This window comes from Aythya ferina (assembly GCF_964211825.1).
Source record: "Aythya ferina genome assembly, chromosome: 1".
NCBI classification, from domain to species: domain Eukaryota; kingdom Metazoa; phylum Chordata; class Aves; order Anseriformes; family Anatidae; genus Aythya; species Aythya ferina.
In genome coordinates, this window is record NC_140296.1 from 141,575,364 (window position 1) to 141,598,552 (window position 23,189).

At 44.4% G+C, this 23,189-nt stretch overlaps 1 protein-coding gene across 2 annotated transcripts in view; it reads right to left on the bottom strand.

Moving 5' to 3' along the window:
- The window catches only part of CECR2 (CECR2 histone acetyl-lysine reader), a 93,273-nt gene that overhangs the window by 35,851 nt on the left and 34,233 nt on the right, over positions 1–23,189 (bottom strand). For both annotated transcript variants that reach the window (XM_084498828.1, XM_084498827.1), the window contains exon 2: positions 9,474–9,568. In XM_084498828.1, the coding sequence (XP_084354954.1) occupies positions 9,474–9,568 (95 nt within the window). The remainder of the gene's footprint in view (positions 1–9,473; positions 9,569–23,189) is intronic.

Sequence of the window (23,189 nt, forward strand, 5' to 3'; positions counted from 1 at the left end):
CTGCTTCTTTATCAGGGTTTGCACTAAGAGCAAAGATCATTCCTGGAAATGAGCACTGGATATTATAAAACAACAGCTGCCAAAAAAAAAAAAATCTAGTGATTGATAGAGGCAGGATACCAGGCATTGAATAACATGGGATGCTCACTTTGATGGACAGTCCATCAGTCACAGAGAAAACGACAAGATGCACGTCGCCAACAGTGTCTGACGCACTTTACCAGCCTTAAAGAATCAATCTGTTCAGCCAAGGGAGCCCAAGAAAGAGGAAATATCAGTTACTGAAGCTTTACCCAGAAAGGGAGGCAGAGCTGATACTAGAACAGAGGGTTACCATCCCCTGACCGAGGAAAGAAGTTGTCTCGGCCCAAGCGCCTATAGCAAGTTAATGACAGAATTGAAAATTTCTTCGTATTGTGCCTGAAGGAAGTTTGGCGTTCAGGTGGCATGTAATACTGAGGAATACCCCAAGGGAGATAGCTAAGTATATGTCATCTCTTACTATGTGATGACATTGATCTTGGCTGGGAAAGGGCCCAGGAAAATGGCTTTCATTAAGCAATTAATTCCCTGGTATGCTAGCAAATAGGGTTGGAGAGATGAAGAGAGCCAGAACCCAGAGCTTCCCCACCTGAACAGATCCATCACTGCAGCTAGACTAGGAACATAATTTTTCCCTGACAGTGTGGTAAGATAAAGTAGCAAGAATCTCCTGAGACCCTAAAGTGCAGAGTTTTCTGCCAGGCTCAAAATCAGAAAATGAGTAACAGAATGGCAGGAGGAAGAAGAGATGTCCAGAGGCATAGCATCAGCACCAGGATGTGTACTGGAGGCACTGGTGCATATACTGGTACCAGCGGACAGGAAGGTTAACAGCGCTGCGGTATCTCGATGACCAGTGCTGAGGTTAGTGACACTGGTGCACAAGGCAGAGGTACAGAGCGGGAGAGCGAGCTGAAGGGAGAATGCACTAATCCGTAGGGCACAGCTGGGCTCCTGGTGAAACATTAGATCACCAAGAGAAGATTAAGCAATACTGATGCCAAATTGGAGACTTTACAGGCGCATCAGCAGGCAGTAGGCTTGATGACACTGACAGACTTAATGGTATCAGTAAATTATGTCACTTTTGGATGCAACTGAAAAGCAAAAGAACCTAGGTTCTCCTCAGAGCGCACACACACGAAGCAATAAATCTGAGACACAGCAATTCCCAGCACCAGTCTTAGAGCTTAAGGAGCAATTTCTAGGCTTTGAAACAAAACTGTCTGACCTGGACATTTTTGAGCGCAAAGTAACAAAGGAAGGTACCTTCCTTTGGCAGATACCAGGCCAGATTTTTTTTTTTTTAAAGGGAGTCAAAGGCAGAAGGGTCCCTAAGCAGAGTGAAGTGCTGATCCTGAAAGTCCCTGAAGCAGCAGGTGAGAGGGAAACTCCTCCAGTCTCAGCATGGATGGATGCCTCCCAGCACCCCTCAGGAATTCGGAATGCTGCATTCTTCTCTGTGCAGCTTATCAGACGCCAAGGATGGGAATCACTTATAGACATAAGCGATGCCACCGCCAGGACAGTGTTTGATGCCTGGGGGTTTCTCTGCCTTGCTTCTGTCAAGCACCTTGGGCTTTGAATAACAAAACAGTCCCTTGAGGGATCAAAAAGAAAAAAAAAAAAAAAAAAAAAAAAGAACCAGTGTTAGAATCATTTATTAATCAACCCCAAAATTATTTACAGGTTATTAGATAACCTGATTAGATAAAAGGAAGAGAGAAAGATCTGGGTGCTCAAAAGGCAAACAAGTACCTTGGAGAAAGCTTGCTCTGTCCATCAGTGCTGGGGTGATGGATAATGCCAGGGTGGAATGGGAGGCCTGTTAAGACGCAGGCTGACAGCTACTGGTATGAAGGGTTCTGCTAAAGCAGGCTTTGACTCACATATCCTGAGTTATAGCCAAAGCACACCAATCTGACCTGGAAGAGATGCTCAGTCCTTAAGGAAAGGATCTCTGCTGCCACACAGACACAATTACATGTGAGAATTGCTGTTACAGTCTGCTCTTACTGCACTGCTTCTACGTGCATGCTTTGACTCTTAAGACATCAAGCTATTTCCTTCTTTTTGCGTCTTACTGTGTTTGATCTTGACAACACTGTGTATACCCAACAAGCCACTCCAGAGGTTATGAAATGAAGACAAAGCCATAGTAGTTTCTGTCTCAGGAGGGATGAACACAGCCTTCTGGATGGTCCAGGATAGAGGAACATACCTAAAACCTGACTTTCACCTGCTGACTTGATATCACAGCAATGGCTTTGGTCCATTTGTGATTTCTCTTCTCCTACCAGTTACCTTCATCTGCACCCAACCATGTTTCAGTTTGTGCTTGCTACTTTTTTATCTGTATACTTCTTTCTTTCTACAACTGTTACTTGATGGTGACACTCTTTCCAAAGAAATGCAGATCAGCTCCTTGGAGCTGGAGCTGATTACCTTAAGACCAACCCAAATACGTCTCCTATATTCTGAAAGAGCAAATAAGAATAAGGCTCACTGTGCTCCACATTCAGACTGTAAGAGGATCATTACTTACTATTCATTCCTGGATCCTTGAAGAACAAGTGAAGCCAGCTTAATGCTGCATTGTTTATTCTTAGTGCCCATCAACAGAAAGCATGCTCCCAATTCATAGGCATAAGGAAACACAACAGTACTGCTGCACCATAAGCTCTTCGGATTGTTTAGGGGTTGTAGAGAGGAGTTTAGGGTGTTACAGCAATGATGGAGCACTGTGGGGAAGAAGCTGGAGTTATTGTGACGATGATGATGGGGAAATAAGACATGTGTGTGTTATGGCACAAATCCATAGGAAAAAAAATATTATTTGCCTTGCTGCTCATAGAAAAATATGCTTATTGTAGGAGAAGAGAGACTCTTTGGAGGTAAAGTTTCCTATAGCGTGGGGTTGCCTTGTAGCAAAACAAGCTTAAATCCATTTCCTAGAACCAGCCAAACAGATTAAGTATTTTGGGGGACAATGGGTAACAACAAGCTTTTACAGATAAACAAGTGGGTCCTTAAGAAAACCCATTCAGGATTTGTTTCAGAATGGGTTTTTCCTCTTCTTGTCTCCAAAGTTTCAGCTACTACACTGCTTGAGCCAGAAGAGAACTGAGTAAGGATGGAAGATAAGATAAAACTAAAAGCATAGATGACTTGGAACAGAGACTTGATGTGACACATCAAATCACTGTAGCAGCTTCACAGTGAGGCAACACCCACCCCAGCTGCTCATCAAGCTCACTGAGGTTAAAAGCCTCCAAGAAAATAATCACAGAGCTCCTCCAATATTCAACTTTGGGCTAAAGACTGTTTTCAGAACCTGGCTGAGGTACTGGGAGGTGGTCTGCAAAAACACCTGTGCACAAAGCGAGGACAAAGGTTTCACGTGGAGAAGACTTCCACATCTTGTCCCTCTTTTTCCATCATCCTTTTTGTCTTTTCCCTTCTGCCTAAGCAGCAGATGTTTTCACATGCTTTCTCAATTTCCTTTTGTCATTGCTTTCTTCCTCTTGTCAAGGGTATTTAGTTTGCAGCATCAAGAACTTAAACATACAGCTGTCCGTTTCATATTTGCACAATGACAGCAGCATGACGACATCACTGCAGGCTCCAAGACCCTTTACTGACTGTTCTTCATTCGTCCTTTTAAGTTTAGCCACATATTCCTTCCCGTCCATGTTCTGCATAACTCCCTCTCCCCAGCTATCCAATCTATTTGTCTCTCATCCATCCATCCTGACAATAACAGAGAGCTTTCACACACACAACACTGTCTTTTATTCCATTTTCATTCTTTATTCTCCCCCCCCCACCCATGGAATAGCACTTCCAGAACATGCCACCAACTTTTCTTCAAATTCTTCTTTAAAGATTCATTCTATCCATCTGAGAATCAAAGACATTTACTTAGCTTTATTTATACTTGAACTCTATAATTTTATTCCACTGTGCTACTCATTAATCTCTGAATGACCGTGTTATTTTACTGCTGTAATCTCATCCTTCCTTTCCCAACACCTGCCAGCTGCCTCATTTTCACTTTTTACCCTTTAAAAGGCTCACCTTGCATGGCTTGGCTATTATTATAATAAATATTAATATTAGATTCAAGATGAGCAATGCAGCCACTCCATCTCCCTCGCCCCCTCAAGATATCTCCTGCACTGATGATACTGGGTCGATTCGAGAGGCCATCCACCAATCTCCATGATGTATGCAAGGCAGCACTTGTTAAAAGTCAGACTGTAAATAATGCTGATCTTGTTGATATTCACTTAGCATTCATGAATATGATTCTGAGTTAGTGAGGTGGTTTGTGACTGGGCCACTGAAACAGTTATAATCAAGGTCACTGGCACAAACACAGGCATTGGATCTTAAAACTCTTCCCAAAAGGTACTGTTCCCCAGCGATGGGCAAAAGTGACAAAGTAGAAGCAGGAAGCGAAATAGTCAGAGCTTTAAACACAGTCCTCAAAAACAGGCATTCTGCCTGGACGGGTTGGCAGATTTCAGATTATCCCTTCTCTCTTTCTAATGATCACTCAAATAAGTGATTAGAGAACAAGCATTAGAAAGCAAGCAGAACAGAGGCAGTGTTCTGGATTGGCAATTCGACAGATAGGGAATACAGTTCTTCAGGGGTCATACTGGGAATATTTCTCAACACCAGAACTAAGGATAGGAGAGAAATAATTAAGTCAAATGGGGGTGGGGAAGGAGTTAAGGAATGTCCTCTTGGTATGTACATTAGAGCAAAACAAGCACAAACTACAGGCCAAAGACTGCAAGGTTAGTTTACGGATCCAGAAAGAGCCTAAGGTAGGCACAAAAGAGATGGTCCACTTGGGAAGAAAACATCCTAGGGAAGAAAACATCCCAGGGAAGAAATGACAAGAAAAAAATAATTGAGGTTCCCAAGTAAGCAAATGCCTTCTGTGATGCCATGAAAGTCAATTAGATGGTTTTCAGCTCCAGTGATGGGCCAATCTCCTGAGATAAAAGAAGCAAAGTCTCATGGGGCATGGGCAAGAGAAGAGAGATTGTTTTGTTCCTCACTTTCTGGCACCTTTGTCTATGTTGAAAAAAATAAAAAGTGAAACATGTTATAAGAAAAAGTAATTAATGTTTTTTCAAGAGACAATAGCAGCATACAAAACATTTCCCAATGAGAAGTATGATAAAGTCACTGAAACTTTTTATGCCATCACATTAAAAAATAGCAAAAATACAATAACAAAACAGTGAAGAATGAGTTTCACCCAAAGACATGCTGAACAGCAGGAGCTTTTCTGGATTATTTTAGTTGAGTGTACACATCCATGTCACACCATCACTTCTTACTTAAAAACAGCTGCAGAAGGCTCCTGCTGTGGCCTTTGCCGTTAGCTGAAGCTCTGATCTTCCTGTCTTGATACAAGTCATCAAGTCGCATTTCCTGCTGGAATTAAAGTGGCAGCCCCTAGGGACTATGCAGCTGCCCAATTTATATCAGAGAAATTCTGAAGCAAGCGTGAGCGTTTTTTCAAACTGCTTAAAAAATTTGTGTATAAACCCAAAATTCTATGGAGACTTCTCTCCCTTGTCACTCCCCACTTTCCAGGCAGCTGCATTTTGAAACAATTAAAAGAAAACACACGCTTCCAAGTCTGTGCTTAAGAGCTAGAGGTTGGAAAATGTATGGGTAAACTCACTGACATCAAACCAAATTGTGCCTATAGCATAAAACTGAGCAGAGAGATTGTAAAAAAAGCTTCAAGGGTATTAGTTATTATGTGGTTAGTAGTTAAACAATAGGGATGGTATATGAATACTACAAAGGACATTTGGAAAAAAAAAAAAAACAACAACAAAAGCTGCAGATCATGGCACAAAATTATTTTGATCGGAATGAAGAGAGCAAAAGGGAAACTGTTCTGGCCAAGTCTTCTGACCACCCAGTGCCAGACAAGAACAGCCACTGGGTCATCGTTAAAGATGGGGGAAACCAGAAATGCAGACTACCATCTTTTGGTTCTATACTTCTACAGTGCTTAACACACCAAGAATCAGGTCAACAAAGGGTGCTCCTAGCTGCTGTCATTATGATAGGTAACAATTTGGAGAATAACATGTGGCATCTCATTAAAGAATCTCAGTAGTTAAAAGAAGATATCCATAACTCAAATAAAGTTCTAAGCAGACAGTCAGGACTCCTTAACCATCAAGCAAGGTAAAAAAGTGTCTCTCCTGTACGTAATTCCTTTTAAATAAGTCTGTCAAAGAATATCAAAACCAAGGCAAAGCTGCAAACTACACTGCTCTACTTCAAAACCAAGAATCACAGAACCCTATAGAATTATTAATATTTTTATTCCAAGTAATAAGCAAATCAAATTAAAGTATGTTAAATTGTGTATTAGAAGGGCTCTCACAGCTAGGTTCCACTTCCAAAATTACTTGAGAGCACATTATAATTAGCAAAGGTATGTGACAGTTTTATACCCCTTTATGATGCATGATTAAAGCCAGGCAACCCAGCTCAGCCGTAAGTTCTGCATGCCGTCAAAACAGATGTGACAAGAACTGCAATCTACCCTCAGACAGACTGTGAGAAAACATAGACAGATAACATTTTGGCCATCAAAGAGGTAAGACGCTACACAAAACTAATTAAAACTCAAAAACCCTCTGAGAAGTAGTTAAATTGTATTTTATATGGAAGTTATGTTAAGCATCTTGTGCTTAAGCCTCAGTGCCCCAGCCTGAAACCAAGAACGAGAACAAGCTCCTACCTTCCCCTCCTAGGTGCAACAAGGAACAAAGTTTACAGCCTAGAGATTAACAGCTCACAGCCTCAGCATAAGGATACAGAGCACAAATGACTGTAGAAATTGCTCTTGTAATGCCACTGTGATGGTCTGTGATTGCTGATTTTTCCCACGCAAAACAAATACCTACTGTTTGCAACAGAAAAATACATTGAGTCCTGGCCCATTAAAAAAAAAAAAAAAAAGCCAGATTTAAACACATCTTCCACACAAATTCTGCCTCTTACATTTGCACATCCTTGTCCACTGAGCACTCACTCGAAGCTCAATTAGAAGTTCAACTGCTTGCCATTAAAGGAGGAAAAATTTAAGAGTGGGAAAGCTGTACATGAGCCAAGGCTCTTGAGCTCAGCATAGAGGGAACAAAGGTGTTAGAAATAAATGTGTAAGCAACAGTGAGAATTTTAGGCTTCAAGAGTGCACTTTTTGGATAAATACTCCATAGTTGGTCGTGTAAGCATGAACAGCTGGATAAGTATGTTTCTGAGAAGCATAACCACGCCACCATTTTCACTTTCATTTATCTACAGATTTCTGACTAACAATTAGTCTAAGCTTAGACTAACTACGCTAGGATTAAGATTCAGACCAAATCTTAATACTACTTCTTTCATACCATCCCTCTGCATATGATACCTTTCCTTCCGTTTCCAGGTACCCCTCCTATTGCTTCCATCGCAGGGCTTCCAAACCCACCTCCCCAAAGTCCCAGTAGCTCCAGACAGTTTCCTTAATACATTCCTTCAGCCATTCCCACCACATTGCTCCTGCTCTGCTCCTTTCCCATCTCCTCTGGGGAAAACACTCTTCTCATTACTCCCCCAGCCATGGGTTTGTCCCCTTCTGCAGGAGGTGTTGTTGTAAGGCTTTTGCTGGTTTGGCCTTCAGGGACCCTCATGCCTTCCCTAGCACAACTTTTTAGGTAAGGCTTAAAGTTCTCTGTACCGTCACGCAGCAACTGCTCTGTGGGTACTTAGCTACGTTGCACGCACACTGCCTAGGCTGCACAGAAACATGCTTGGGTTACTGCCTCTTCCTTCTGCAGTGACATTATCTCCTTATATCTTTTGCACCTCATTGCTAACCAAGGCTGTATTTACACACACAAACCGGGTCCTGCACACAATATTGAATAACAACACACTGCTGGAGCTGCTGGGTGAGTCATGTTGCTGTGCATGAGCACATACACACGTATGTGTGCAAACTTCCCCAAAAGACAAACAACTTGCCATTGCCTAACAACTCACTCATGATTCATGCCTCATTTTTCTTAATTAAAACAGCTGAGAAAGGGGAGGCAATTAAACAGTGCAACTGCTAAGTGGACAGTCCTAAATCTCAAGAGTTAAGGAGAATCTCAGAATGCCGAATTTATCAAATTTGAGTACAAAGCTTCTACAAGGGTGAGCTGGCTGGTTAAGGTTGGGAAAACACTTAAACCACTACCTTTCTGGGGTTTCCAGTACGAAGAAACAAACTCAGCATGTTTATAAGCAGGTTTGTATTGCTCTGTGGCTATCTCAATGAAGAAGGCATATACATGATTGTATATATCATGATGCATCACTTTACAGTCAAGCTTCTCATCACATCAATTTAATTCACAGACACTAAATGCAGTGCAGCTGCCTGGTTCAGGCCCCGATATACACTCAGGATGACTGTCAACACATCAGTGCAAGAGAAACTACCTAATTGGCAGATATCTTTTTTGCTTCAATATCATCAGTTAATTCCAAATAGCATTTTCAGTGCAAGCACCTATGGTTACATCTACGTACCAGCACAACAGGGGAATGTTACACAGCAGAATTGTTTAACACCTCTTCTAAGCAACAGCAACTGTTGCCAAGCTGTCTTCATCTCCCCAGTTATGCTTTGCTATTAACATGATTCACAGGAGAAGAACAAATAAAAAGCACCGCAACAGGCCTTTGTTATCACTGGAAGCACGTTGCACTGTGTGAGCAGTGACCCTCTAAAGAATGATGTTTACAAATGTCTCATTTTGGGAAGCTACTTAGGTGGACACTAACAAAGTGTCTCTGGATGCTGAAACATCAAGAGAACGTGTTAAAGCACTTTACAGTGTCCTGCAACTGAACTGTTTTCAATGCTCCTCTTATTTCCAAAAAAAATAACTACAGTTGTCTCTCTGTAAAGCAGAGAGAACTTCCACACAAGTGAGGTGGCTGCACAGCAGCAAGTGTTATTCCACACAACATACATAAAATGTTGAAGACGTGATAATTTGAACTCTTACTGTGGCATCACTAAATCGACCAAATAGAGTTCAGAGCATAAGAGCAGTTGTGAGTGTGCATTAGTGCTACATCAGAGCATCAAACAGGTTTGCATGAGATACGATATATTTTTTTTTTTCCTCTCGAAGAAGTTTGCTTAACAACGCGTCTGTAAAATTGAAAACCTGCAACTCAGCCTTGGAAGAGCTGGAATTCCCTTCCACTTAGTAAAGAATCTGGCCTGATTGCTGGTGACTGCCGATCACTGCTATGTCATCACTCCAAAGCTGTGAAACATCCCCGCGACTGTGTTAATTAGCTCCCCTTGCAAAGCGCTTAAGCCACAGAGCGAGGTTACTCACGTGATGTCCCTGCGCTGATAGCAACCTTGAAGAAGGCAGGCGATCAGGTCGCTGATAAACTCCACATCATCCCTGTGAAGAGCAGCTTCCAGTTCCTAATGAGCAGAAAGAGAAAAAAAATGCCACCCATCAAACTAATTCCTTAGAATATGCTGTTAGTTTATTAGGACCAAAAAGAGCCAAGCAGCCTGAAGTACACGCACAGCAGCAGGGCATACGCTGGGTAAGCCGACCTTCCCCATCATTAAAAATACTGCTATTGCCTCCTCACCACAAGAGTTTATGGGGAGACCTTGAAAAGCTTTTACTCAATAACTCTCTCCAGCTTTTGTCTGTAAACAGAAAAATATGGTTCAGTGAGGTTAAGATACTACAGCCTAATAAGAAACCCATGATTTCTGCTGTGTTCAGCTGACAGGCAGGAGCCAACAGTTTCGTTCTCCTTTGTTTTCCCACTTACGGCAACTATTGAGTTCATTTAAAAGATTTGCTCAGAAAGTGCGTCCCAAAAAGCCACTCACACGGAGAAGCACAAATTTAGATGGGTATGCAGAAATGGGTGAAAGCTAGCAAGCAAGTGCCTCAAGGAAATGATCAAAATGCCTGCTTTTAACTTATTTCTCTTCATTTTTTTTTTCAATAACAGAGAGAGAAAGGGTGGAGGGATGTCAGACCTCATGACCTGGCCCCAAAGCCTCAACCCTTCACAGAGCAATGGAGAGTATTACAGCTTATTTCAGCACAAGAGTTTGTATATAGGTGTGATGCAGAAACTCATCAATAAAAAGGATAAACTTCTGAAATGTAGTTGTTCAAAGTTATGCAAAGTTTGTGTTTTTCAGTTAGCAATTTCAAGCTTTTCATTTTTCATAATGCTCATAGATTAGCTACAGTTTTATTCATATTCCAGAAGAATCACTCACGGTAAGAAAATCCACTTCCTATAAGTGTGATCATCAGCAGTTACCTTCATAATAAGATTTAATATGGATAAACAACATAGCCATAAGAAGCTATTATTTTTGAGATTCAGAGTAAATAATGGATTGAATACAAATTCCTACTTGAATGTTACTCCACAGACTGTTACACAAACGGCTAAGCTAATGGCTACAGAATAAAGGTTAATGGCCAGAGAATAAAGGATAAACGTTTTGGCACTTACCCAATAAAGAAGGGAAAGTGCTTTTTTATTAGACTGCAGTAACTGCGGTAATAAAATTATTGATAATAGATTGCAGATTAAATGCTGCTTGTAGTTTTTTTTTTTATTGGAAACATATTAATGGCATATATTCATTATCAACACCACTCTTATTTACCTCTCGCATAGTACCCAGAGCAATTCATAACCAGAAGCCTGGCACCTGCCCTGTGAAGCATGTATTAAACACATCTATTATATGGGAAAACTTAAGGCAGAGAAAGGACAAGGGGCAGCCCAACCCTGACACAGCATCTCTGCCACAGAGGTAGCGAAAGTCCCAAAAATCTCAGTCCTAGCCTTTAGAGGACTACCCTGCCTAACGAGAAGTTAATGCAAAAACTACAGTTACTGCTTGCCATCGCTTAGGTAGAGTGATGTTATTGCTATATAAACAGCAATCATGCTATGTAAATAATAATTACCAAGTGAATTCGCTCGGTAAGCAGATAGTATTTTGGAGGCATTGACTTCTTTTGTTTGTAAAGGACTTTGGTGGTCATCTGCACTCTAACAAAACATACCCGACAGAGGGGGGAAAAACATCTATGATGTGCTAAAGCATCCCCGGTTATGTTCAAATAAGTTATCACAATGAACTTGTGAAAAATGACACACAAGGAAAGAGAATAAAGGGGAAAACAGTGAGCCTCCAGTTCAGGATATCCCTCCCCCTTTCCCTCACCCACAGTACATTTGTGCACTAAAGCCGTCAGTCACCAGCCTGCCTTTGCCAGGATGTGACAGCCTTTTGTACGAAGGGATATTTAAATTGCTTCCCGTGAGCCCTTTCAGCCTGCTGTTTGACTAGCACTCATTAAACAGCAGCCACAATCCCCTCAGATAGCCCTGTATCACCAATGATTGTTTTCCAGGCCCGGCGGTGACCTTTACATTTTGGGAGCCCGCAGGTCGCTGGGGGAGATAGGGGACATGCCTCAGGCGCTGGGCGAGGATGGACACAGGGTGGAGTGGCCTCAGCTGCCTCCCCTTGGCCACCTCTGGGTCATTATTTGGCTGGGGGTGGTTAATTGTCTTAGAAAATGGTGCTGACACACTGCCCTGTCAAGCTTTAGTCTACTTCTCTTGGGGTGCTACTTGTGACAGGACAGGAGCAGAGAGGTGCTGTCATTTCCCAGAGATGGGTCCCATGGTCCCATTCAAATCAGTGCTGCCATTTTCTATCCACATGCAGTTCTCTGGCTTTCTACCCCAAAAAAGGTCTAAATGCTGAATTTTTCCCACATGCCCAGGGTACGATGGGAATGCCAAAGAGCATGACACAATGCAGATCTCTACATCTCAGGACCACGAACAAAGAGTTGGGATCCTCTTGGGTTCCCAGCCCAGACTGTGTAGGAGGAGGAAGAAACCTTGCTTTTCCAGTCCTCCCTCCAACAGCAGTCGGCAGAGTGGCATGGAGCAGAGGTGGGCAAAGGACTCCCAGGAGAAAGAGGCCACCAAGCCCTGGGTCCTGAGGGCAAGGCCTGCCCCTGGGCACCAGTCCCCGTGCTCCGGCCAGGCCAGGGCGAGCGCCTGGGCTTCCTCCCCGCCACCATCCCTCCCCCCGGCGCCTGCAACCCTTTTGTTTTTCCCCTTTCTCTTTGAGCACTGAGCTGTGAGCGCAGAAATCTGAACCTTGCCAAAACGCTTTGGGGACAGAACAGAAAGGAAACAGAAGAGGCAGCAAATCAGCGGAGGAAGGAGGGGGGGGGGACACACACATCTCCTCCTCCTCCCGTAGCTGGAGAGAGAGCAACAGACAGGAGAAAAGCAGGATTCTCCCCCTCTCCAGCTGGCGTCACACCTCATTAGGGAAAAGCCTGTTTAACGTCTTTCCCTCCCCCAGCCCCGACTAAATCCCCTCTGAGTCATGCAGTGGCTGTTGGGAAAAGGCGGCCGCAGGAGCAAGGGTGACCACCTCGCCCGGGAGGCGCGCTGGCCCGCAGCGGGGTGAGCGGGGCCGGGCGAGAGGCCACGAACCCGGCCCTCTGCTCCCTGGGAAAGGAGCCAGCAGGGTGGGCTCCAGCTCCCAGCACGCTGCTGGGGAGGGATGGCCTCACCGAGCTCCCGGTTTCGGAAGACAGGCTCCAAAATCGCAGGGAGGTCCGGCACGTGTCGCGGCACGGCTGGGCGCGGAGGTGCAGGGCCATGGGTTTCAGCTCTGCGCTGGAGCTGAATCATCCATGGCTGGATCTGGTGGACATAAACAGTTTAAGCATGGCTAAGCCTCGTCCAAGTTAGCCACCAGTTTAAAAGCCCAATCCCCTCAGCTCTATTTCTATACGGCTGCCGTTATCAGCTTTCCACGGCAATGCTCCCAAGTGACTCAACAGGCTTTTGCTGAAGGGTTTAGCAGATCACCGAAAGCCACCCGTGTGGGCCGAGCTGAGCCAGCCCCAACTCGTGCGCTGAAATTTCTGCATTGCTGCTAAACGAAGCCAGGACGTCTTCTTCCCCTCACAGATAATTAAACGAGGGCTGGTACCCAGAGTCTAGCAAATTCACAGCTTTTGGAAAGTGTGAAAAGAAGAAGGGTACAGTCACCTAGATGGTGCAAGGAGAGGAGAAGTCAGGTGCAGGTCTGAAGCACTTCCAACAAGCACCATGTATCCCTGCTGTCCCTGAAGAAGCAGCGGCTCAATATGCAGGATGCAGGGGCTCTGGGAAGGACCCACTGTCCCTCCTCAAGGCATCCTGAAAAGAAGAGTACGATGCCCTCCTTTTGGTGTGATGGGCACCCTACTGATCTGCCTGAAACGGCAGCAAGAGGTTAATGCAATGACAACCAGGATGCTGTCCCAAGGCTGAGGTGACAGGCTTCAGCTACACCACAGGCTGCTTCCTGTGTCTGCCGCATAGCAATCCTGTTGGTCTATCCATGGTGCTTGGCCCCTGCAGTGTACTGAGCTTGCCTACAAATCCCCCCTCCGCAGCCAGATCCTCTTCTGCAGCCCAGTACCATGCACTCGTCGGATGCGATTGCTGCTGTTGTATGGAAATAGTGCTCAAAATATGGACCCTGTTGAGGCTGCCAACCTGGGGTGACAGAGAGGGTGTTGCACTCTGCCCCAGGAGTGCACACAGCAGTGGGTTTAGACCGCTTCAGTAAAGCGGCTACGGTTTCTGGTCCTGATGGAGTCTCCCAGCCACATTATCTTAATTTCAGCAGCTGGCTGGAGGCACCATCCATTATCCAAATATTTGAGAGGAGATTACACTCCCAGCCTCACCAGTCCCGGGGACAAAGATGCTGCAGAAACTTGCATGGCTCCCTCTCTGTGCAATGCCCCAGGGCTGTACAGATTCCTGAGCAAAAATTGCCCCTGGCTCCTCCAGTCTGTATTTGTATCTTGGGGAGAGGGTTGGCAGCTCCCCTCAGGGAAACATTGTCTTCTGCTTGTCCCCAGGGGACCACGAGCCAAGCTGGTCTTCTATGGTAGCTTCAGGGGTGCAAAGTGAGGGGATTCAATGATACTTGGCACTGCAAGCAGCCTCTTATCTGAGACATCATGGTGAAAAGCACACACCTGATTGAGAAGAACTGCCCTGCTAGAAAGGGATTATACTTTAGGGAGGGTAAGGCAGGAGCAGCAGAGGTTTTCCTCTTTCTTAGGTCAGTCCTTACTGTCTGCCAGTGCCTTCAGAGACCTCACTACATTCCTCCCTTGCCTTTCTGTAAGCAGGCTTTGAAGGCTATTTCAAGCCCCTTGTAAATAGGAGCATAATGTTACGCCAGGGCCAAGCAGAGGTGTGAGATGACAGCTTTATTCTAGGGAGATGGTTATAAACAGAAAGCCAGGGAGAATTTCTCGTATTGCCTCCACATTACGGCTCCTTGCAAAGACCAAATCCCAGGGTGCTGGCAGGGCAGTAGGTAGCCGTAATCTTCCTTTTCCCCTAGCAGCTCCCTTCGGCTAAGGACAGGGCTGCATAAACACTGTATCCTCCTCACTTCAGCCCAAGTAGGTTTCAAAATACAAACCCTTTCCAATTTCGATGAGCATTTCTGGTCAGGCTACAGCTTTCTAGGTTTGGTTTTCAGACATACCCTGGTTTTGTCCTTTAGCCTTTCTATCAGGATGCTTAAAAATCTGGGATGAGCACTAGAGTGCTGGTGACCCGAGACCACTACTAAGCTATCAGCTATCCCGCAGCCCCAGAATGGTGGTGTCATCTTGTACTCCGTGCCAACCTGCTGCCTCTGATCCCCCTTGGGGACTGGGACCCTCCCCCCTGTTTGCACAGGGCACTGCAGCTTGCTCTGCAACTGGGATTTTTCACTGCCACACAATACAAACAAATATGAGCAGCTCACACTGGGTGGCTAAACTGTACTGAAAAGAGATTTCAGAATGATCAGTCTGGTCTCCCTCACAGCCCAGCAGCCTACTGTTAATAATAACACTTTCCTCTCCTTATAGCTCACCTTGCCTGCAGGGTAACTGATTTGGGACAAGAACTACATTCGTTGTGAGTTTTATGCACTGTCAGCACTTCTATGATGTACAACTGCTGCTCATTTGGTTTCTTCCCCCTACAAAGTACCTTTTCAGATGGACAGGGTACATCTGAAGGTCTGGAGTAACAAGTGATTAGTTTCTGCTTAATAGTTACACATTAGTACTTTATGCCTCCAGAGGAGCTTTCATCCTAGAGCATCAAAGCATTTTAAAAACATTTAATAAAGCTTTACAGCACCTGTGAAGGAAAGGGAGGCACACACCCACATACAGAGCAATTTTACAGATGGAGAAACTAACACAAAGCCCAGCGTCCTTACCAGGGACACATTTCATTCAGCAGCGAAGCTAAGAGAGAGCCCATAAGGTCTGACACTTGATGCCACTGCCATCTTTCTTTTTGATCAGTTTTATTAGCAGCCAACGCATTTGGAGATTGTGCTATTTTCCTCCACAGGATCGTTTCTCCTTTTCAAAATAATCCCCTCTTCCTTCGGAGCAGATAATCTACATAATTTACTATAAGCCAGTTATGCTGGCTGAGGGGCAAGCATCACACAGGGCACCAAACTGGCTTTAGCATTGTGAAGAGACAGATTTCAGCCCTAGTAGAACAAATGGTCACCAGCCTGTGGTTTGCAGACCCTACAGAAGACTTCCAAGAGGCCCATAAAGGGCAATTAAGAAAAGCAAGCTCAACACCAGGATGCTTAAATTTCTAATCAGAGATCTGTGCCTTTACGGGAACAGTACTGGGGTCATGCCCTCAAACAAAACAAAACAAAAACAACCACCAAGCAAACCCCACAGAACACAAAACGTTCCCACATCGTAGCTGACCACTACTGCCCAAGCCACAAGTTCAACTCCTCTAGCTGAAAATAACCTCCAGATACAACAGCATGAGAGGAAACCGAGTCCACTCGAATTGCATCCTGTTTGCCTCTCTGTAAGAAAGGCACCATTTGTTACTGCCTAAAGACTCTCTCCTGGTAGCTGCACAGGTACGGAACAACACACGCATTCAGATTGTTAACTTACTTGTAGACTTTACTGTTTTTTGCTTAGAATTCCCCCAAATGGGATGTTTTAGACACCCCTGACCCCCTCTCTCCATAAACGCTGGATTTAGTGTCCCCATTTACTAAGTACTACCAGTGGCTAAAGACTAAAAATTTTAGTAACTGTTTGACACCGTGCCTTGGCTGAGTGAAATGAGGTAGGCAGGAACAGTGCCAGCACAGCTACCTGCTCTTGACATTGTTTCTGGAAACAACATTGCCAGGCTGCCTATGGCACCTCCCCGGACGATTCGGCTGCACGATAAATAAAGAACAGCTGATCCTGCGATGTCACCGTCTCCTAGGGTAAGAGGCTTCCTGGGCACCTAGTGGGAGTTCTGCTAAGCTTTTAAGCCCATTGGCAACGTGGTGAACAGTCTGTAGCTCCAAAGCCAAGAGGCTCGAAGTAATAATCCGATTTCAAAGCTCCTCCTCCTCTCCAGCCAAAGGCAACAAGGGAGGATGAGATCAGACTGTAGATGCTCTTCATTTTAGGTCTGGCCATTGCGCTCATCTGCTCAGCATGAGCACAGGGAAGAGAAAGGATGAACGCCAAAATCTGGAATGGATTGCTTGGTGAAAGTTTCTGCAAAGATCTCAAGACTGACTGGGAAAATAACTTTTTAAAGGGAATTTTTGCCACTCTCGATACCTCCAGACTGAGGCATTTAAGGCCAACCTCCACTTTTCTAGTGCACAACCACCCAAAACTCCCAGACAATTTGCTCTCTGCCACCACGTGCTGCTAATGCATGGCATTCGAGCTATGCAGCTGTTTTGCACTCCCGCCATCAAAGTTTTCCTGTAACAGTGAAGAGCAATGCTCCGGCACTCACAGGGCTCCCCCACCCACCAGGATGCTATTAGCTGCTGCTAGATAAGCACATCATTTAAAACAGAAAAAAAAACAACACTATTTTCTTGTGTGCTGAAACAAGCAAAAAGCACAGATCATCCTCTAAGAATTCAGGTGATTCCCTACAAACCCTTTCACCCCTTTGGTGAAAACGACAGCCTGGCTTTTGAATGGGGAAAAGGTTTCTGCTCACCCTTGCCTGAAAAAGCGGGATGAAACGGTGAAATGCATTAAGATTTAAAAAAAAAAAAGGCTGTAAAGCCTTGCTTTTCTCTTTAATCTGATCTCCCCAGCCAGCCATTCTTCTGACTCCCCTTCAGCTGCTGCGCTGAGTGCAGTCCACAGAGTACCCATCGCAAACAAACCCTGGCTTGTGGCTCAGCGGGGAGATTGGCCTTAAAGTGCTATCGGCACGAAAAATTCTTCCTCCTCGCTCTGGGTCAAACAAAAGAAAAGCTGGAGCGAGCCTGTAGCGACGCACAGGTACTTTGTGGATCTCTACCAGCACACGTGGCCGAGGGATGAATCTTGCAGTGGTGGTATGCTGAAATCCAAGTTCCAGCATTTTGTTATTCATCAAGCAAAGAAAAATTTGCAAAAGCACAAAGTAGCTGCCTACTGATATCCATCCTGATGATGTGGTCAGCCAGCCACCCAGATGTATAAACTGCCTGTTTGCAACAGGCCTAGTCTCAAGTCTAAGAATAAGCTTTAAAAATACACATCTATTCCATGGCTTATCAGTCTGTGGAAATGTAACAAACAGTCTGCTTTTGTACTCTCAGATAACAGCCTACACTACTCTGGATAGCCAAAAGCAGCACCTTGCTTGTCTGTCAGAATCCAGGAGTTTCTTCTAAGCTTGCACAGCCCAGACATGCTTCAATAAAAATTAATGGCTTTTATACAATTTTTTATTATTATTGTAAGGAACACAGATGCTACTGTCTGAAAGAGAGCTGCATACTCCCGGGGATAGGCTTGTCACAGGAAATGGTGTTCCAAGCCTGCTGAATATGGCAGTGTGAGTCACAGCTCCTCACGCAGCGCTGTCTTTGCCATCTTTGTAGCGCATGGCGCCACAGAACCCAGTATCAACATAAATACAAGAAGTTAGCTCTTTCAGTCCTCATAAAACTTCAGTCCTGTCCAAAATCTGTATTCCATCAGATGTGAGGAAAAGCACCCCCAGAGCTTTTAAAGCTCAAAGCATCCCTCCCCAGCATCAGCTACCTAGCCCCCATCCAGCATTCGCTCGCAGCTGGCTGCCCAGCTCTGATGGGAATCCCACGCTCCCTGGGCACTCCTGCTCGGCACACAGACCTGCCCTGCTCCACTGAGCCCTCATCTTCCAGAGGATTCTGGTGAAAAACCCAGGGGGACCCAGCAGCGTTGCCTAGTGACCAGGGCGGCTGCCGGGAGCAGATGAGACGAGAGCCCCGGACCCACAGGAATTCACATCCCACTCGCGCAGCCGGGGGAGAGGCAGGAGGGAGAAGGGCCTGCTTGGAAAAACAAAGCCAAAAGCTGGGAGTGTGCAGGGGTTTTAGGCGGAAAGTCTGAACAGCTGCTTCTTGCAACATACTCAGAATAACTTGACGCTAGTACAGATGGGAGAAGCGCCACCCTGACCATCGGCCCTTGGCCGGAGGTGGCAATGAACTACCAGGTCTGGAAGGAGCCCAGCTCAGGTTCGTGTTTGCCAAGGGAAACGAAACAGAGCCCCATCGTGCCTTCAGGGGGCGGACACTCCGTGTTTTACTCCACATCTGGCACTGCTGCTCTATAAAGAGGTGATGGAGTGTTTGTAGCTCTGCTTTTCCAGCGCATGGGATGAATATCGTCTTCAACGTACACGCCATACGCGAATTCCTCTCTAGCTCAACTCGATGCTGCATTTACAGCCAATAAATTTGCAGACTGTTACAAACACTTGGCTATTTATGTAGTAATTGTTACTAGCCAGAAATGGCAAATTGTTGCTAATGTTAGTAATAATTATGTTTATAAACATTAATGCTAACTACACTATTAAAACACATGTTATAAACAGTGCCAAATAGTGTCATAATTTGAGAGGACAGTAAACTATTGCCCAGATGCACAAGAAACTATGTCTGTTGCTGTAACACTTATCCTACAGGCTGTATGTCACAGTACGTTTCTCCTCTCCCAAATTCTTCCTTCACATTCAGAGTAAGAAGAAAAATGCGGACTTGTTCCATCACATTTTTAGAAATGAAACAAAGGTCTGTTACATCTCTTACACCTAACAGCCAGCTTTGTCCCTGAAATTCAGCGATGACACCGGATTATCCAGAGATCCATGCAGAATGCTTCGGTTGGATGAAATAGCTGATCTGCCTGAAGCGGGGAAAAACAACGGTAACAGATAATTACATAACCAGCTTGTGGAAGTGTTATTAGTAGAGGATGGGATCAGGAAAGCCCTGGCCTTTATTCTCACTTCATGCATTCAGTGATGAGAGCTAAACTTGTCTGTCTGTCTCTCTCCTCCCCCTCAACCAAAAAGGCAGATAATCTTTACCCAGCCCTGTAAAACACTCGCAATCTTTGAGTAAAAGCAATGTTGAGATTAACGCACTGCTACTTCTCAAATACGCTGTGTTCAATGGAGATAACAGAATAATACTGGATTTTTTTTCCTCTCTGCAGTGTGTTCAGATAAAGTAGCTCTAGGACTCGGGGGTAAACCCTGAAGTTCAACATTTTGGTTTGAAAGGACATTTCCAGTCATTGGCTACTGGAATTCAGATCTTCAGATCTCGACTGAGTGATAAAATACAATAAAAAGAGCTTTGCTGGTAGGTATCTCTTTCTTTCTGTCTCTTTCTTTTGAGGAAGCAATGGAATCATCAGCCATTCTGTATATTAACTAGGAAAAGCAAAAAAAAAAAACAAAAACACATGTGGACCTTGTTCTCGGTTATCGGCAACTGGACATCTCTGGAAATCTTTCCCCATGAGTACATCTTCTTCCTCCTTTCTCAGAAACGATAGACAGAGGCATATCCAAGCAGGAGAAAAATTAAACTAGTGGCAACAGACCTTGAAGGTCTGACAGTGACCTGCAGCACTAAGGTCTTCGGAACTGCTTTCATTTGCCAGAACATAAATTAGAGTCTTCACTAGGTACGGCACCAGGGTTAATGGGAGCTTTATAAAGCCTTCTTTGAACGTACAGATTATCCTTTTCAAAAAAGACTAATCTTGGGGTTTAAAGTACAGTACCGGGAGCCAGGAAACCTATTCCCATCTTTGTCAGGCTGGGTGACTGCAGGCAACCCACTTGACTATCCTCTGCTGTACCTCAATACACACAAAATAGGGACAAATACCTGAGTCTCCCATGAGGCTTAATACTTGTAAGACAACGAGAACGAGCTTAACTGTTCACAGATCTCCCTATGCAAGAGAGGATAGCAGACTCTCTTTTATACAGGCTTGCTCCAAACTCTCCAAACAGCAAGTCCCACAGATAACAGCAAGGACAGCTGCACCAGGCAGCTCATACACTCAAGAATCCCAAATTTTAGCATTGAAACATTAAAATCTTTCAGCGATCTGACACACTTCCATCCAAAGGAGGTACTCAAAAGAAACAAAACTGGGGAACAAAAGATCCTAGTTCAGAGAAAGCCATGCTGGCCCAGCAACTCTCAGAGAACAGCCTTCCTCTACAGGACCTGATTTCACTGTGAGCACATTACATACAGCTTAAGAAGACAACAAAATTAATTCATATATATATTTTTTTAAAATCAATTGTTTCAAAAGAAACATGTAGAAAAATATCAAGTGCATGATGAAGCAGAGCATTCAGCACAAGAAATGCCAGCCACTACTTTGTTTTGGAGAATAAATTCATCCCAGACACGTCCACTACGAATATCAATACTGGTTTAGGGTATTCTTGCAGAAAGCACACAACATTCACCCCCAAACTTCCCTAGTCACATACTCTTTGTATCGTGACTTTGATACATGTGTGTCATTTCAACTCTTAAATAAAACAAGGGAGTCTAAGTCATTCATAAAAGCGGTCCACATAAATATTGTAACTTTGTCACACTACCTTGCTTGTTTAAAATTAGACTGTATGCTGCAGGAGCTGGGATTGATTGAAATATGACTGAGTGCCTAGCGAACACTTGGGTATAAAGGAACCCCATGATTTCCTTAAAAGAAAACTCCTTAAAAACTCCATACCAGAGTGCACACAGAGCCTTCCCTGTGCTACGCACCACAACATCTGGAAGACTCACATCTCTCAAGACTGACTACAGCTGTTTTCTGCACGCACCAACATTTTGATCAATGCATTTGTATGCTGCTAGCATTCAAAACATCTACTTGCCCATGGGCACAGGTGACTGTGACCTGGTCAGCGCCAGAGGACCGAATCCCTGTGTGGTGATGGGTGAATCCAATCCTGTTGACGGGCTTTGCATCTCTTGTGAACCAGCCTCACTAGTAAACCTTTAGCTCCAATGACTGCTCCTACCTCTTCTCCCTTCAGAAAGATACACAAGTCTCAGGAAGCCATTATAACTCTATAACCTCCATGCCACTTCCACCCAATGGAAACAAAAGAAAAAGCAAAGAAAAAAAATCTCATTATACTCCACAGACCACAAGATTTGCTCTGCAGGATGATTCGAACAGAAGAAAGTTGTCAAACCACAGCAACAAAATGTCACTTCCCATTCCTCTGAAATAAGTTTTGTGAATAAAAATCCCTCCCATGCATTTACTGTGGGCAGCCTTAATTAACACAGGAGCATATCCACAGCCAGCAGTCAAGGAACAGCATCTAGAACTGTTTCCGTACTGATCCCTATTTCGGATGCAAAGAACTTGCTTCTCCCAGCCTGTAGACCTAAGAAATTAAAATCCCCCCAAAGTCAAACTAATTTTTGTGTAATCTGAGGTATCATAGCTGTTTAATAGTCAAAAGCAAACTTTTTTTTTCCCCTCCTAGCAGCACTTGCAGAAGAGCTAAAGCAGATGTGGTGCTATTCTTTCTTTTTGAACACACACCCAACCTGCAGCCCCTGTGTGCTTGTTGGTAATGTGGAAGGTAAAGCAGTGAGGAACACCGAAGGATTAATTCTCACAATAGCAGAAAGGAGTCCCAGCTCCTGGGGAGGGGTCACGGGGAACGATGAGCATGTTGACTGCATCAGCAGTCTTCGGACTTCCTTGCTGTGATTTTGTATCTTAAAGCTATCTTAAAAGGGAGCCATCCAGGAAAAGGGTGCCCCAACAACTCAGATTTAAGAGTGCTATGGGAGTTTTGTTAAACCCGCAAAGACCACGAAAGGGGATTATATGTGAAATAAATGCTGTGCATAGAACAGCCTGGAAAAGAATAGCTGAGGCACAGTTCGCAGTCTGTTTGCTGGGAGTCACATAGTATTGGAATAGATTTATGATTTAGGTGTTTCAGCATTAGTTAACACTGATTAGCTCAGACCCTTAGAAAAACAGAGAGGGAAAGATTAAGCTTTTCTCCACCCCCGCCCCCTCTCACACTTCCCTTGCCTGGCAGCAGGGTTTACCAATTGTTTCTGTCCCTTTCTTAACATCAGAATGGCTCTGCACCACATGTACTAGAGGCAGATCACTCCACCAAGATAATCATAAACATTAGATTCAACAGATAATGCTTTAAGCACAATATCAGATACTCAGGTACAACAAATGCAAGTGTTTTAGTGAGATATGGATAAATAGGATTTCATTTATTTATTTATTTGGCCCCAACTATAAAGATTATTCGGGACACAGAAAAGCTGACAAAGAAAGGCTGAATTTGTTAACTTCATCTTCAACCTCCATATAAGCCCAGTAACACATGTACAAGAGGACTTCATGCATCTTTACGGTATGTAAGCTCACAACTACCACGTGGGCTTCTCACGGATGAGTGTCTTGCCCAAGATCGCACAGGAAGCCCAATGCAGAGCTGTAAAACTGTGTCTAACAGCTCTCAGACCAGGCTTCTGACCACTGCAGCGTTAATCCGCTTCTAATTCAGTTTCATTTAGCTCAGCTAACATTTATTCCAGTGGACTGTGGCATAGTATGAAGCTATATATTAGAGGAAGA